The following is a 12,408-nucleotide window of genomic DNA, read 5'->3' on the forward strand; positions in this document are numbered from 1 at the left end:
AAAGGCATAATCGGCTTTCAGATGTTGTCATGATATCATTTTTAATCCCTATACATATATTTCCCTGTTTAACATTGCACATTATCATCATCAGTTTTGGACAGAACAGACAGATGAGGGTATTTTGGTCAGATCACAAGTAAATTAATAAAAAGTAATCGATAAATAATAGAAAAATCTCCTCCACACGAGCACATATAAAGTTCTACATATTGACTACAACAATGTAACAGGACAGTTAAACCATTGTATCTGTACAAGTAGGTTTTCACATGTTTTTGTTTTTTGTTCACATATTTCACATACTTTATGATATACTGCACTTTTGGCCAACATTACACAAGAGCAAACGGTTACAGACGTAACCCTGGTTCTCTGAGTCTTTAAGGGTTCCCGAGGGTGCTTACCTTATCTCCAAACGTTGATCAAATAATATTTAAAAGTACATTTACAGTTTTTGTTTACTCGCGCCTAAATATTATTTGACCAAGGACACTCGGCTTCAATAGGTTCCTTTTTTTTTTTCCTCTGGCACTCACCGTGATGCTGGCGGACAATATTTATGTTCTAAAGCCACCACACTGCACATTTTCACTGCAGAGAGAAGTGAAATCAGTTGACAAAACATTGTTAGGGCAGTTTTTTTTTCTCCAAAAGCACCTTTTGACTATGCCTTTCTCTCTGCTGTCCATTCACAGAACAGGAAAGCTGCCAAATCCATGTGCACAATAATGCAGGTAACATTGGAAGTTGTTAAGAATAATATGTCCTGGAGTTTTTACTTTTTATGGTTGCTTATTTTCACAATATAAACATGTTTCATGATCTTGTTAAATTCTCACCTCTCCACTCATGGTAAGGATTCCCACGCTGGCACCTGTTGGAGTCACACGAGTGAAGATGTGTATCACTCAAACCCATGGACAACAATTTAAATCTCAATATAGTCAGGTTTTTGTCTGAATGTGTCAAATAATTTCAGAAAAATATAGATAAAGCTATGAGAGACTGGCTGCTTATAAAGAATTAAAAGTGGGAGGTGTGCATTCAAGTCTTGACTAAATATTCTACAATTTCATTTAAGTTTAAATATCAAATATTCTTTATAATTCAAATTTGAGACTTTGAGAGAATAAATAAATGCCTGGTTCACGTTTACCTGCATTCTTACACACGTTCCGACTTCAGTCAGTCAAAAGCTGTGCATAGCAAACGGAGATCTTGTCGTTGGGTACAGTTCCAACACTGATTCACATGCACCCTCCACCTTTCCTTTCACGCAGCCACACAGCCCGCACCCATGTGACACACACACACACACACAAACACCCACAGAAAGAGATGGCCGAGAAACAGACAAGCTGGACATTATGCAGGTTTATATCTACACCCAGGAGTCGGGGGAGCCGGTGAACTTGTTCCCTTTGTTTGAAGGCCTCCGTGTGGTGGAGTAGAAGTCCACGTAGTTGGTGTTGGCTTTGAATCGCAGGGACTGGCTGGCGTAGCCGTCGGGGGAGGACGGGGTGAGGTGGACGGCTTCGTCCTCGTATTGCTCCTCTCCGTAGCCTTGTGGGGACGACAGGTACATTCTGAAGCTATTGTAGTTCTTCCTGTCTGGCTCGTCGTAGAATGGCTCTGGGTGCTGTGAGAGGAACAAACAAGTGAATTATTGATCCAAGCTTTATGATATTACATCAGTATGTTAACATTTCAGGAAGTTGGAACCTGTTTTTGCATGAAAACTCGCACTTAAAACAACCCTCAATTCTGAAATACCTGCATATTAAGGCCATGCGATCCATCTTATTCAATGTCAGAATCAGAATGTGTTTTTTTTATTGTCATTTTGAGTACTTTAAATATATAAAGAAATACTTGTAACTTTAAAATAACTAATGATAAATTGTAGCTTTTGTAACTTTTCGATTTAACAGCTCAGCCCTGCTGCTCATCGTGTTCTCGTTTGTTGATGTGAGGTGAGATTCATCCCTTCCATTTAATTTAAAAACGCCCTCACCTGGGATCTTCTCAAATCCTCTCCTGACTGAGAAGAATATGTCCCAATGAAATACGGGGTTTTCTTCTCAGACCCTGAAGTGGAAAATTTAAAACAAATGGAGACCCATCAAGAGTGATTACTACAGTTTTTAACGCACCAGTAAACACCAGTTTACAGTGTAAGCTACTGAGTGTGAACCGACCTGTGTACTGCTGTTTGTGTAAACTGTTGTCTCCATAATACGTGTCCAGTTGCATAGATGACTGCGCCCTCTGATAGTTGGAATTGTGTCCTCTGATGCCGAGCATCGCTGGTGAAGATGTCGCACTTCCACCTGGGTTAAAAAAAAAAAAACACAAACAAAACAGAATTTCTTCAGAATCTCATCTCAGACGTAAACTGTCTACATGTTTGGAGACGCAGAACAACTGACGCTCACCGGTTTGAATGACGGGCGACATCTGCAGGGGGCTGGTGGGCAGCGTTGGCTGTGAACGGTAGCGATCTCGTTCCAGCGTGGAGACGGGCGTGACGAAGTGGGTGTAGTTCCATCCATCCTGCACAATGTTTACATCAATGAATTAAGCCTTAGTCCTGCAATTCAATCTCGCTAATTTAATAATAACATTGTTATCATGTTGACTGGTTTTAAACAAGCAGTGCTCTTTTCAGGTTCATTTAAAGCTCCAGTGTGTTGGTTTTCGTTGCTTTAGAATAAGCTTCTTACACAATGCCTAACACATTTATTAGACAAGCATGTTACATGTCTCTGTAATGGTTAATGCACCAGCATGTAGAAGCTCTTTAACCAAAATTATATTTTTAATGCTAAAATATAATTATTATTGTTAGCCATGAATTTTCACATTTACAGTTTTACAAAATAGTAAAGCATGTTATTTCCTGATTAAGATGTCAAATTATAGTTATTTACTTGCATTCCTGAACAGAAAAAATTGTTTTAGTTGTTGAATATTATATTTTGGGTATACATTTGGGTATAAAAAGGTGAGTTCAGTTTGTTATTTGACAAATGAATAACAATGACATTTTTAGTTTTAAAGTTTTTGAAAGATTTCTTAAATACTTCTGTTTTCTCGTTTATATGACAGGAGGTCTCGGCTACTGTGTGCACAGAGGCCGCCATCTTGTGCCGCCACGTTTCTACAGAAACCTGAATGGACAAACCAGCCATTTAGATGTACTAACCCTAACCCCATGCAAAACAATGGAAGACGTCCTTTCAGGTGTGTAAAGACCACTGTAGCTCCCTGACACTCTTGTGATCCAGGCTACAGATACTTTCTGGCCCAGTATGTGTGAATCGATGTTTGGCTTTTTACAGTTACACAAAACAAAATTGATAAATTCATAATTGGTGGCGTTTTGATAAATGAGATTGTTTTGGTACTGACCTGTTTGTAGAGGCTCCTCAGCTCTCTGTACTGCCACAGTGTGTTCAGCACCTGAGCTGCAGCCTTCACAACCTTCATTGAATACCTGTGACATCACAAAAACAAACACAACTGTGCTATTTTATGGGTAAACTAGACCTTTGCTGCTAATCACATATGCAGTACATTGATGTATAACCAAGAATAAAATGGCTTTCAGCCGTTTTTGTACCCTTTCCCTCGTCCTTTGCTGATGTCCACCAGCTTCTCGATGCCTCCGCTGTCGGCTAAAGCTTTGGCGTTCTCCATGTTGCGGCTGGTGACCTCGTGCAGCGTGCAGCACACCGACGCCACCGTGTCGTCCGACAGCACTGACGGACTGCCACCGGGCAGCCGGTTGACCAGATCGCGCATGGCGTACTTTCCTGTAGCAGGAAGAGACGCAGAACACAGACAGGATGTGGATTGAGAAATATTTTATAGCTGCATTGGGAGACGAGTTAAAGCAATTTGAAAGTTATTCTGGAGAAATGAGCAAAAAGCACTTAACTCACAGGACATTTTCTGGCCCTTTTATTGTTAAAATAGGCAAAAAAGCCCAGATGGACATATTGAGGCATAGTTGTTAAACGGTTAAGGCCCACTTTGTCAAATATCATGGGTTTCCTAGTTCTACAACAAGCCCCTGGTTACGTCCGTGAAAGTGTATCATTCCAGATGTTTAACCACTGCCTTTAGCTTTATTTTGTGTGAATGTTTTATTTAAGTGCATAAAATCCCCATGTTTTGTGACGTGGTAAAACGTAAAAGGTTGACTGTCCACAAGGGGGCGGTGAGTTATCACTTTATCAAAATTGAGGCCGACTGATATAAACGGATTTGTGTCTGACTGCAGTCTAAAGTTTCAATAATCTGTGTTTGCGGCTGCAGTGAGAAGATGTATAAAGTCGATCAGTGTGCTGAATGAATGAATGAATGTGTGTTTTTAACCTATCAGCTCCTTGTTGCGGCTGTCCAGCGCCATGTTGCGGAGAGCTGTGGCCACGGAGCAGACGACCCGGTCGTTGTCCATCCTCAGCAGCTCCACCAGGATGGGCAGACCTTTCTCCTTACGTACTGCCGCTCGAATGTAGGCTGAGAACTACACACACACACACACACACGATCTGTATGATCTCCATCCAAGCTGAAGAATAGGACTCCAAACATGTTCACATATTGTTTGATTGCGTATTTATGCCCTGCCTTTGTAGTGTAATACAAACATTTTTTTACTATTTTACATGAAGTATTTCTGTATTTTCTTTATTCTCTCTTTCTTTGCTGCTGCTAATGTACAAGGTCAGGTATCATGCACCACTTGAGATATTAAATATTATTTAAAGAGAAAGACTTAACATTTGAGCCTGAACTTTCTACACACATTCTGAAAAGTGCATGACTTCTGGCTGTTGGAAAAACAATATCTATATTACATCTATCTTAAGTCATCATGCACCAGTTTTACCTTCCAGTTTCCAGCCGAGAGGTTTTGCAATGACCCAGCAGCGCCCTCCAGCGTGGCGGGGTTGGAGCTTTCAGCAAGCAGGTTGAGGTACGGCTTCACCACCATCGGGTGCCACAGCAGCTCCGCTCCCCTCAGAGGTTGAGAGAAACCTGGGATGGAACCCCCGTCGTCCCACTGGGCAAAACGTAAAAATGTGTTAATCATCTGAGACTAACCAAAACAACCACACTTCATTTCAGCCAAGGCCTGGAACTTTATTCCTCCCAGCCCTGATCACCTCTCGGTTCATACCTTGTCATCAGGCCAGCCGCCCCGCTTCCTGCCACGCCTCCTCTTGCCCCAGCAGAGGTAGTCCAGCTCCTTGGCTGGAAAGGTGAAGCCCAGGAGCGTGTCCAGCTCCTGGTTGCCGAGGAGGCGAGAGGAGGGCATCTCCACCTCCAGCCGGTACGAGAGGTTCCTCAGGGTGCATATGCTGTTCTCCACAATCTGAGGAGAGACGTAAGCGGCTGACTATCGACGCAACCTCTCCAACGAAGTTTGAGTCGAAAAGTGGAGCAGGAGTAAAGAAAACTCTGAGATTCATGATCCTGTAGGTTCAGTAATCAATTTAAAACAAGCGTAGTTTCATCTACTACTTGGTTTATTTCTAATAGCAGGAGTAACAGTTTCAATGTGTGTGTGTTTATATGCCTGCTACTAATTTGAGAAATACCATTATTTTCTAATGTGTTTAGACAAGAAACTACTCTGTGTGTGTGTGTGTGTGTGTTTTTGCAGCACCTTGCTGTCATAGTCGGAGGTGTTGTTGCAAGCTTTGAGGACGTGGAGCAGGGAGTCGACCAGACCTTCACAGCAACGCAGCTGACTCCTCGCCTCCTCCCCCGCTGAGCTCAGGTTCCTGTGAACATAATGAACACACAATTGAGACTCGAAGTGTAGTGTGTGGATTCCCCCACAGGGTGGCTTAAAACCTGCCTGGATACAGTAAGGCATGGAGCCCAATCCTCCAATAGGAACCTTCAGCTGCTTCTAATGGAGAGCTGACATGACGAGACTGCACAACAGCATAGAGCTCCCACAATGCATTTCTATAGCATCAATCTACAGTGGGTCTGAGTGCAGAGGAATGCTGGAGGCTTCTGTGGACTCAGATTCTTAGAGCTGCCATCTAAAGACTAAACAGATGATCACAATATTGTAGACAGTTACCAAACGGTCTCCAGCCACCAGGTTTAATACCTTTGATTTATTGGAGCTGCGGGACAATCAGCCATAGCTGTCAAATTCACTCGATAGATGCTGTTTTCAAGCTCCACTTGGCAGATGTGTGTAAACTCAGTAATTACATGCCCACTATTTGTCTCTTTGTGTTTCCTTGATAAAAATAAAACCGCAACGTCATTCTCTTTCCCGTCTGCCTCTTTGCGTCCAAATATTGATAATCTGCAATAAAAGGTGGTTACACACGCAGTGTTTCATTAAAAACAAAAGATCTCACATGGGATTATGCGATTAATCCATGATCTGCTCAACTTCAGTGCAAGTGGCACATTGCACCTCCTATGTAATAATAATAAACTAGCCTTCAGTTAGCATCAAAATATGGCCTCATTAGAGCTGACCCAGCTCCTGATATGAATATAAAAGGTTCATTCTGGATTATTGAAAAACAACAATTCACTCAGGTGATTGTAGACTTATAAATAAGCAAAACGCATTTTACATACTGGACCTTTAAATGTGCAAATGAGTTGCCTAGACGTGAGCTGATGGACAGATGAATTAAAACTTGTACTCCCGCTGTGACTTTGACGCCCGCACTGTGCGATTTTGCCAAGTGGATCTTAAATCCGACTAATTATTTACAGAAAATCATGAATATCTGCGTTCTCGTCGACAGTGAACTGAGTCATGTGGGATTAAAGGAGCTTGTGTTTCAAATGGCGTCTTTCAAATCAGCCAAGAAAAGAGCTTAAAGGGACTTTCCTTTTAGCTTTTGTTGGGTGAGCTGTATTTGTATTCGTGCATCCTGACTTTATTGCTATTTGCTTCTCCTCTGTGGGCCTGTGTGATCAAATGCACACTGACGAATGGCATTAAGTCTCCATAACACGGCCTGCCGTTGACGGATTGCACACCAGTGATCGTGATCTGTGGTTTGACACAATCATTCCGAGATGAAAAGCAGAAAGAAAAACAGCGGCGACCAAAAAGTCACCCTTACAATCTCGTAACAAGAATCGATTTCATGAGCTCACGCTGCACTTGAGCACTCGACAGCCTCGGGGGCAAAGACACTTTGTTGAACCTATTTTCATTAAGAAATGATTAGAATGGATTAATGGAGGTTTTATGCCCAAAATCTGACTGTAAAGGTTGCATGAATGTGAAGCTGGGTGGTGATTCATTTACATAAATAAATACTAATAAGTGCAAGAAGATTATTTATCTATCGTGACAAAGACACTCTTGTGTGTTAGACTTGCTCCTCACCTCAGACAGCCGGTGGTGTTTCGCAGCAGCAGCGACGACTGGAACTTGACTTTGTGTTCCTCGCGGTGCGAGACGCTGCTCCAGCCCGAGTGGGGGATGATGACTGTGTTGGTCAGCGTGGACAGAGCGTCGCGGATGATGGTCATTTTCACTGCGTCGCACGAGGAGAGGTTCCACAGGACACCTTCGAATCAAAAGAACAGTAATAGTGTCATTAAAGGAGTCAGTTGACAATTAGGAAAATCTTCATATTTGTTCTCTGGTGAAGAACAAAAGACGAAAGGCAGAAGCAAAAAGACTTGAAGAAAGAGGGAAGAGTTGCATGGCTCTGTGCTGAGACGGTCATAACACAAATTGTGCTAAAAAAACTGAATTTAAATCTGCTTTAGTCAAGAGAATGCCCAACATCAGTGCTTCAGCTGTTGCCATGGCAATTGACCTCCAAATCAAATCATTTTATTATAATCATAAATGTATTATCACAAAAAATTATGTCACTGATTAAGAAATTTAAAGAACTAACTAATTAGAAAGAAGGTGAAGTGTCTTTCCTTTTTCGTGCATCACAAAAATTGGCAAATAGAATAGAAGAAAGAAAGAATGAGGATATGCTGCCAACATTTGTGCCTAAAGCAGATGTCCCCGAGCCAAAGAATTGCTACAGCCCTATTTAAATTCTGAAAATTCTTGGTGGCAAACCAAAACCTTTTAATCAGAACTCCAATCATCACAAGAGTTTTTCCTTTTTCCAGCTGAAAGCCAGCGCTCCATCACGGCCACGTCAGCGCAGATTGAAGTGTTCCATCAATTATGACCCCCCCCCACCAATTACAAAAGATAAGTTCCAGTGTGAATTGGCGGGGACAGTGAATCCAATGACACTTGTTATAATAAGTCCAAACTGTCAGATAAAAGGACAAGAGGACATTATTTGTTCTGATTACTTCTTAAGGCCCACCTGCAGCACGATCGTGGACCACACTGCAGAAATGAAGTGCAGTTAGTCTGTAAAAGGGAAACTGAGACTCTCTCCTGTGTTTTTCTGAATCGTCTTGCAGCATCATTACGTGGCTGTGGAGCTGTCACTGACGCGCTGTTTTCCAAAGCACGTTATCTTAGCATCTGTCCCGAGTACTGTGCCGAGATCTGTTCCGTCAACAGTGCCCGCCGAGTGTTTAAGCCGCTGCCGCTCTCACCTCCCACAGAACAGCTGATACACAGATTAATAACACTGCCAACCGGTCAGACTGAGACACCCACCGACAATCAGAGAGCAAGCCGGCCGGCCTGGATAAGCACACAACAAAAATCGCTTCACAGCTCAGTGGGATTTTCACACATTGACAAAAACAGATCCCGAAATGCAAAACATGTTGCAATGTGGTTGCAGCTTTCACCTGAATTTACCTCTTGAGGGATTAAAAAAAAGATGAAATGACCTGTGACTAATTTAATACAAATATACACTCCACTTTATTTATTTATTCTGTTTTGCCTTCCTTTAATGCCTTGCTTGTTTTGTGTTGTCTAATGTCAGTGTCTGTCTGAACTGTTTTTGCTGCTGTAACAAATGAATTTATTTTTTAATGAGGCATAAATAAAGTTTCTCTTATTTTATCTTACCTTATCTTATAGTTTGACCACGTGTGCTGCTGTACAGCCTCCACAGAGCACCTTGACAGCTGCAGTTGGTGAGTTCTGTTGTTTTGTTGAGATTATTTATGCAACATTATTTGTATGCTGAGTCCATCTGAACACAGACTCTGTCAGGCAATACCTTTAGACCTGCCTGAGGGAGCATTTGTGTGTATACAGTGGCAGAGCAGGGGGCGGGACAGAGAGTCATGTGGATCTGATTGTGTGAACCCGTTTGAAAACAGTTTGAATTGTACAGACGTTTGTTTATGTTTGAAAAGTTACGTACCAGTGACCAGCTCACGGACTTCATTGTCAGTGGTTTTCCTGAGGAGTCGCAGCAGGGCAGGGACGCCGCCACAGTTCCTCAGCGCCACCTTGTTGTTGTCGGTGGCTTTGCCGTACACCAGGTTCCTCAGGGCCCCGCAGGCGCTTTTCTGAACTTCTGCCACCTTGTGATCGAGCAGGTCTACGAGGTGCTGGATGCCTCCAAGGTGACACACCTGCACACAGAGATGCATGGATGTCACACTCACTGTAACACATACACAGTAGAGATTCTCACTGTAAACCTTCCTCTCTTCATTGTTATTCAAGAAAATATAAAATCTTCAAACATGGGTTAGGGTTAAACCAAACCAAGAATTGATGTACTTTAAACATAAAGTGAGACGTGTCACTGTCACAAATTAAGTTTTGACTCAACTGCTTTCGATCCACAGGTCACATTTACTCAGTTTAAAATACAAAAACTCAACACAGAAAAAGTGTTGAATCGTGAACAATGAGCAAGTACAGAGAGGAGTAATTTCATCTCTCACTGCTGATTCTTAACCACATAACTTATTTATTTCAGTTGTGTGTTTTACACAAGTGCTGGAAAATTACTTAATTTCTCATCTAGTTTCTGTTAAATTGGCTCAATTCTTTCAATTGTTGATTTAATTCATTACATTACTTCACATTTCTGTTATTTGCCAAGACTGCTTTGCAGTTTTTAAAATGTTGTTTTCTGTGATTGTCACAGAAATATGCTTTTACTTGCATATATCACTTCATGGAGCTACTTTGAAAACAGATTCAATAAAGTCTGTAGCTTTTTGTTTATTCAGCTTTACTCTCTTCAAACAGCAGGATTCTTTTATTTATCAGTATCAATGGATTATTGGCATCATTATCAATATGTGTTTCAGGACTCATAATAGCATATAATCCGCATTCATGTTATAACTGCCTCTTCTTAAGTAGTTATTTTGTGAAATATTTTGGTTCTAAAACATGCAGAGTGTTTGTGTGGCATGTTCAAAAACGTCTTGTGTCACCTCCAAATAAACCCCGTCTCAGGAGAGCAGATGACTCACCCCATTTCTCCCGGATTCTGTATTCAATTTGTCAGTGAAAACATTTGCTTCTGGCTAAATGAGCAGATACATAATCCAAGCAGCTCCCAAGGCTAAATAAAAGCTCATCACCAAACAAATCAGACAGAGCTACAGCGGTTCTTGCATGAATCGGCATCAGTGTGCTGGGGTCATTGGTTGCAAAGGAAGCCGAGTAATGAGAGGAAGCATGCAGCGTTTGAGTGTGACAGAGCAACGGCACGTTTGGCACCAATTTTACTTTAAATTTGTCGGAGCAGATGGCACTTTGCCTCAGAGATCGACAGCAAAGTTCTCGAAAAAAAAAGTCACATTTCACAGCATGTAAGCTGAGACCGCGCTCTTTGAGACAATATTAGAGACAATTTCAAATGTTTGCTTTGGTGTAGTGTGTGTATATGTTCACATACACACAAGAAAGGGGATGCCAAAGAAATGTTAAAAGTGCATTTGCCAATCTGCCATTCTGCAGTGCTTTAATTCGCTGCCAAATCATGAATATGTAAAAAGGAGTATGATGCAAGACATCTGGAAAACAGCTGATGCTTCATATTTTCCTTGTTAACTTATCTAATTATTAAAACAATCATGTTTTATAAACAACTCTGGTATTGTTGTTCATTAGCTGATTTAACACTGCACAACGTCCCAAGGGAAATACTTGACAAAGACCAATCCAGTAAGGCTGTACATAATTACACAATCTTTGTTCAGTACTTTGAGTGAGACAGCGCTTTCCTCCACCTGAGGAGGGAGTCATGACGGTGACGTCTGTCTTGTTATTTTTACCCAGACAGCTGCCCGCCCAGCGTGTCCTGTCACCTCACCTCCACCTTCACCCCGTTGTCTCCGTAGCACAGATGCTGTAGGTAGGCGGCGGCGTTGGCCTGCACGGAGGGGAAGTGATGCTGCAACATGTGGATGACCTCCGGCAGCTCGGGGTCACGCCATGCAAACTCCCTGAGAGGAGAAAAGGGATAAACTTTCAGCAATGTCCTGCTTTCAGGTTCTTTCCAAGACTCTAAGGTCTTTTTAACCCTTGTGAGATACTGTACGTATTGGGGGGAATTTGGATTGTTTTAAATACCACTTATAATGAAATTGAATGCCAGCTGCATACATTTTTTTTCTTAAAGTACATATTAAACAATATTTTATAGAAATACTTTCTTTCAAAGAGCAGCTTAAGACCCTGTTGTTCAGACAGGCTTCCAGTTAGGTGTGGGTTTTTACTACAATCTGTTTTATCTTATGTCTGTGCACATTTTAGTGTCAGGTGTAAACTAACAACATCCTTGCTCTGAACAAACTAGGGCTGAGACAGTTGTTTTTTTAAAGAATTAAATCAAGCTTTTTGATTTTCTTCTGATCTTAAAGTGAACTTTTTCTGGTTTCTTTGCTCCATATAACAAAGAAATCACTAAAACTCAATTTCTTTTGGTTTGTGGACAAAACACATTTGAAAACATCATCGTTTCCAGGTTATTGACCAATAATGGACAGTTTAATTGATTATGAAAGTTGCAGCTCTTGAACAAACATAAATGGTGAACATATGTATTTTTTAATGGAGCAGTAAAGTAGGATTCATCTGTGATTTCATCACCTCAGACGGACATTAACAGCAGTTGTCAAAAGAGCCTCTGTTTAATGTGTCTGCATTGATTTTCATTGTTAACATGTGACTTTAGTGAAAACACTTGTTCTCTGGTTTTTCAGGCTTCAGCCAGTCTAACTCAACTGCAGCTGTTTGTGTTTGCTGCACCAGGCACAAGTCCCAACACTAAAGCACTACACTCATTTTGGACAAAAGATACCACAATAAACCTTCTTTATTCAAACAGTTTAGATGATCAATATTTAGGTCACAGGCACCTTCTACAAAATCAGTCAAAAAAGTCATAGTATAGTATGACGTCCAAAATCACTCAATAAAGTCACAGTATAGTATGTCGTCCAAAATCAGTCAAAAAAGTCATAGTAAAGCATGTCGTCCAAAAT

The 12,408-nt window shown here is 41.4% G+C and overlaps 1 protein-coding gene across 5 annotated transcripts in view; it reads right to left on the reverse strand.

Moving 5' to 3' along the window:
• Positions 1 to 22: 22 nt before the first annotated feature.
• LOC122765370 (plakophilin-4-like) overlaps positions 23 to 12,408 on the reverse strand; it is a 555,540-nt gene continuing 543,154 nt past the window's right edge. For all 5 annotated transcript variants that reach the window (XM_044019602.1, XM_044019604.1, XM_044019603.1 and 2 more), the window contains exons 10-22: positions 11,235 to 11,367; positions 9,318 to 9,531; positions 7,394 to 7,577; positions 5,681 to 5,798; positions 5,192 to 5,386; positions 4,901 to 5,074; positions 4,384 to 4,534; positions 3,626 to 3,818; positions 3,415 to 3,499; positions 2,439 to 2,556; positions 2,202 to 2,333; positions 2,018 to 2,091; positions 23 to 1,642 (exon numbers count right to left, since the gene is read on the reverse strand). In XM_044019602.1, the coding sequence (XP_043875537.1) occupies positions 1,385 to 1,642; positions 2,018 to 2,091; positions 2,202 to 2,333; positions 2,439 to 2,556; positions 3,415 to 3,499; positions 3,626 to 3,818; positions 4,384 to 4,534; positions 4,901 to 5,074; positions 5,192 to 5,386; positions 5,681 to 5,798; positions 7,394 to 7,577; positions 9,318 to 9,531; positions 11,235 to 11,367 (2,029 nt within the window). In that variant the 3' untranslated portion in view covers positions 23 to 1,384. The remainder of the gene's footprint in view (positions 1,643 to 2,017; positions 2,092 to 2,201; positions 2,334 to 2,438; positions 2,557 to 3,414; positions 3,500 to 3,625; positions 3,819 to 4,383; positions 4,535 to 4,900; positions 5,075 to 5,191; positions 5,387 to 5,680; positions 5,799 to 7,393; positions 7,578 to 9,317; positions 9,532 to 11,234; positions 11,368 to 12,408) is intronic.

The sequence above is a fragment of the Solea senegalensis genome, linkage group LG2 (assembly GCF_019176455.1).
Source record: "Solea senegalensis isolate Sse05_10M linkage group LG2, IFAPA_SoseM_1, whole genome shotgun sequence".
Taxonomy (NCBI): domain Eukaryota; kingdom Metazoa; phylum Chordata; class Actinopteri; order Pleuronectiformes; family Soleidae; genus Solea; species Solea senegalensis.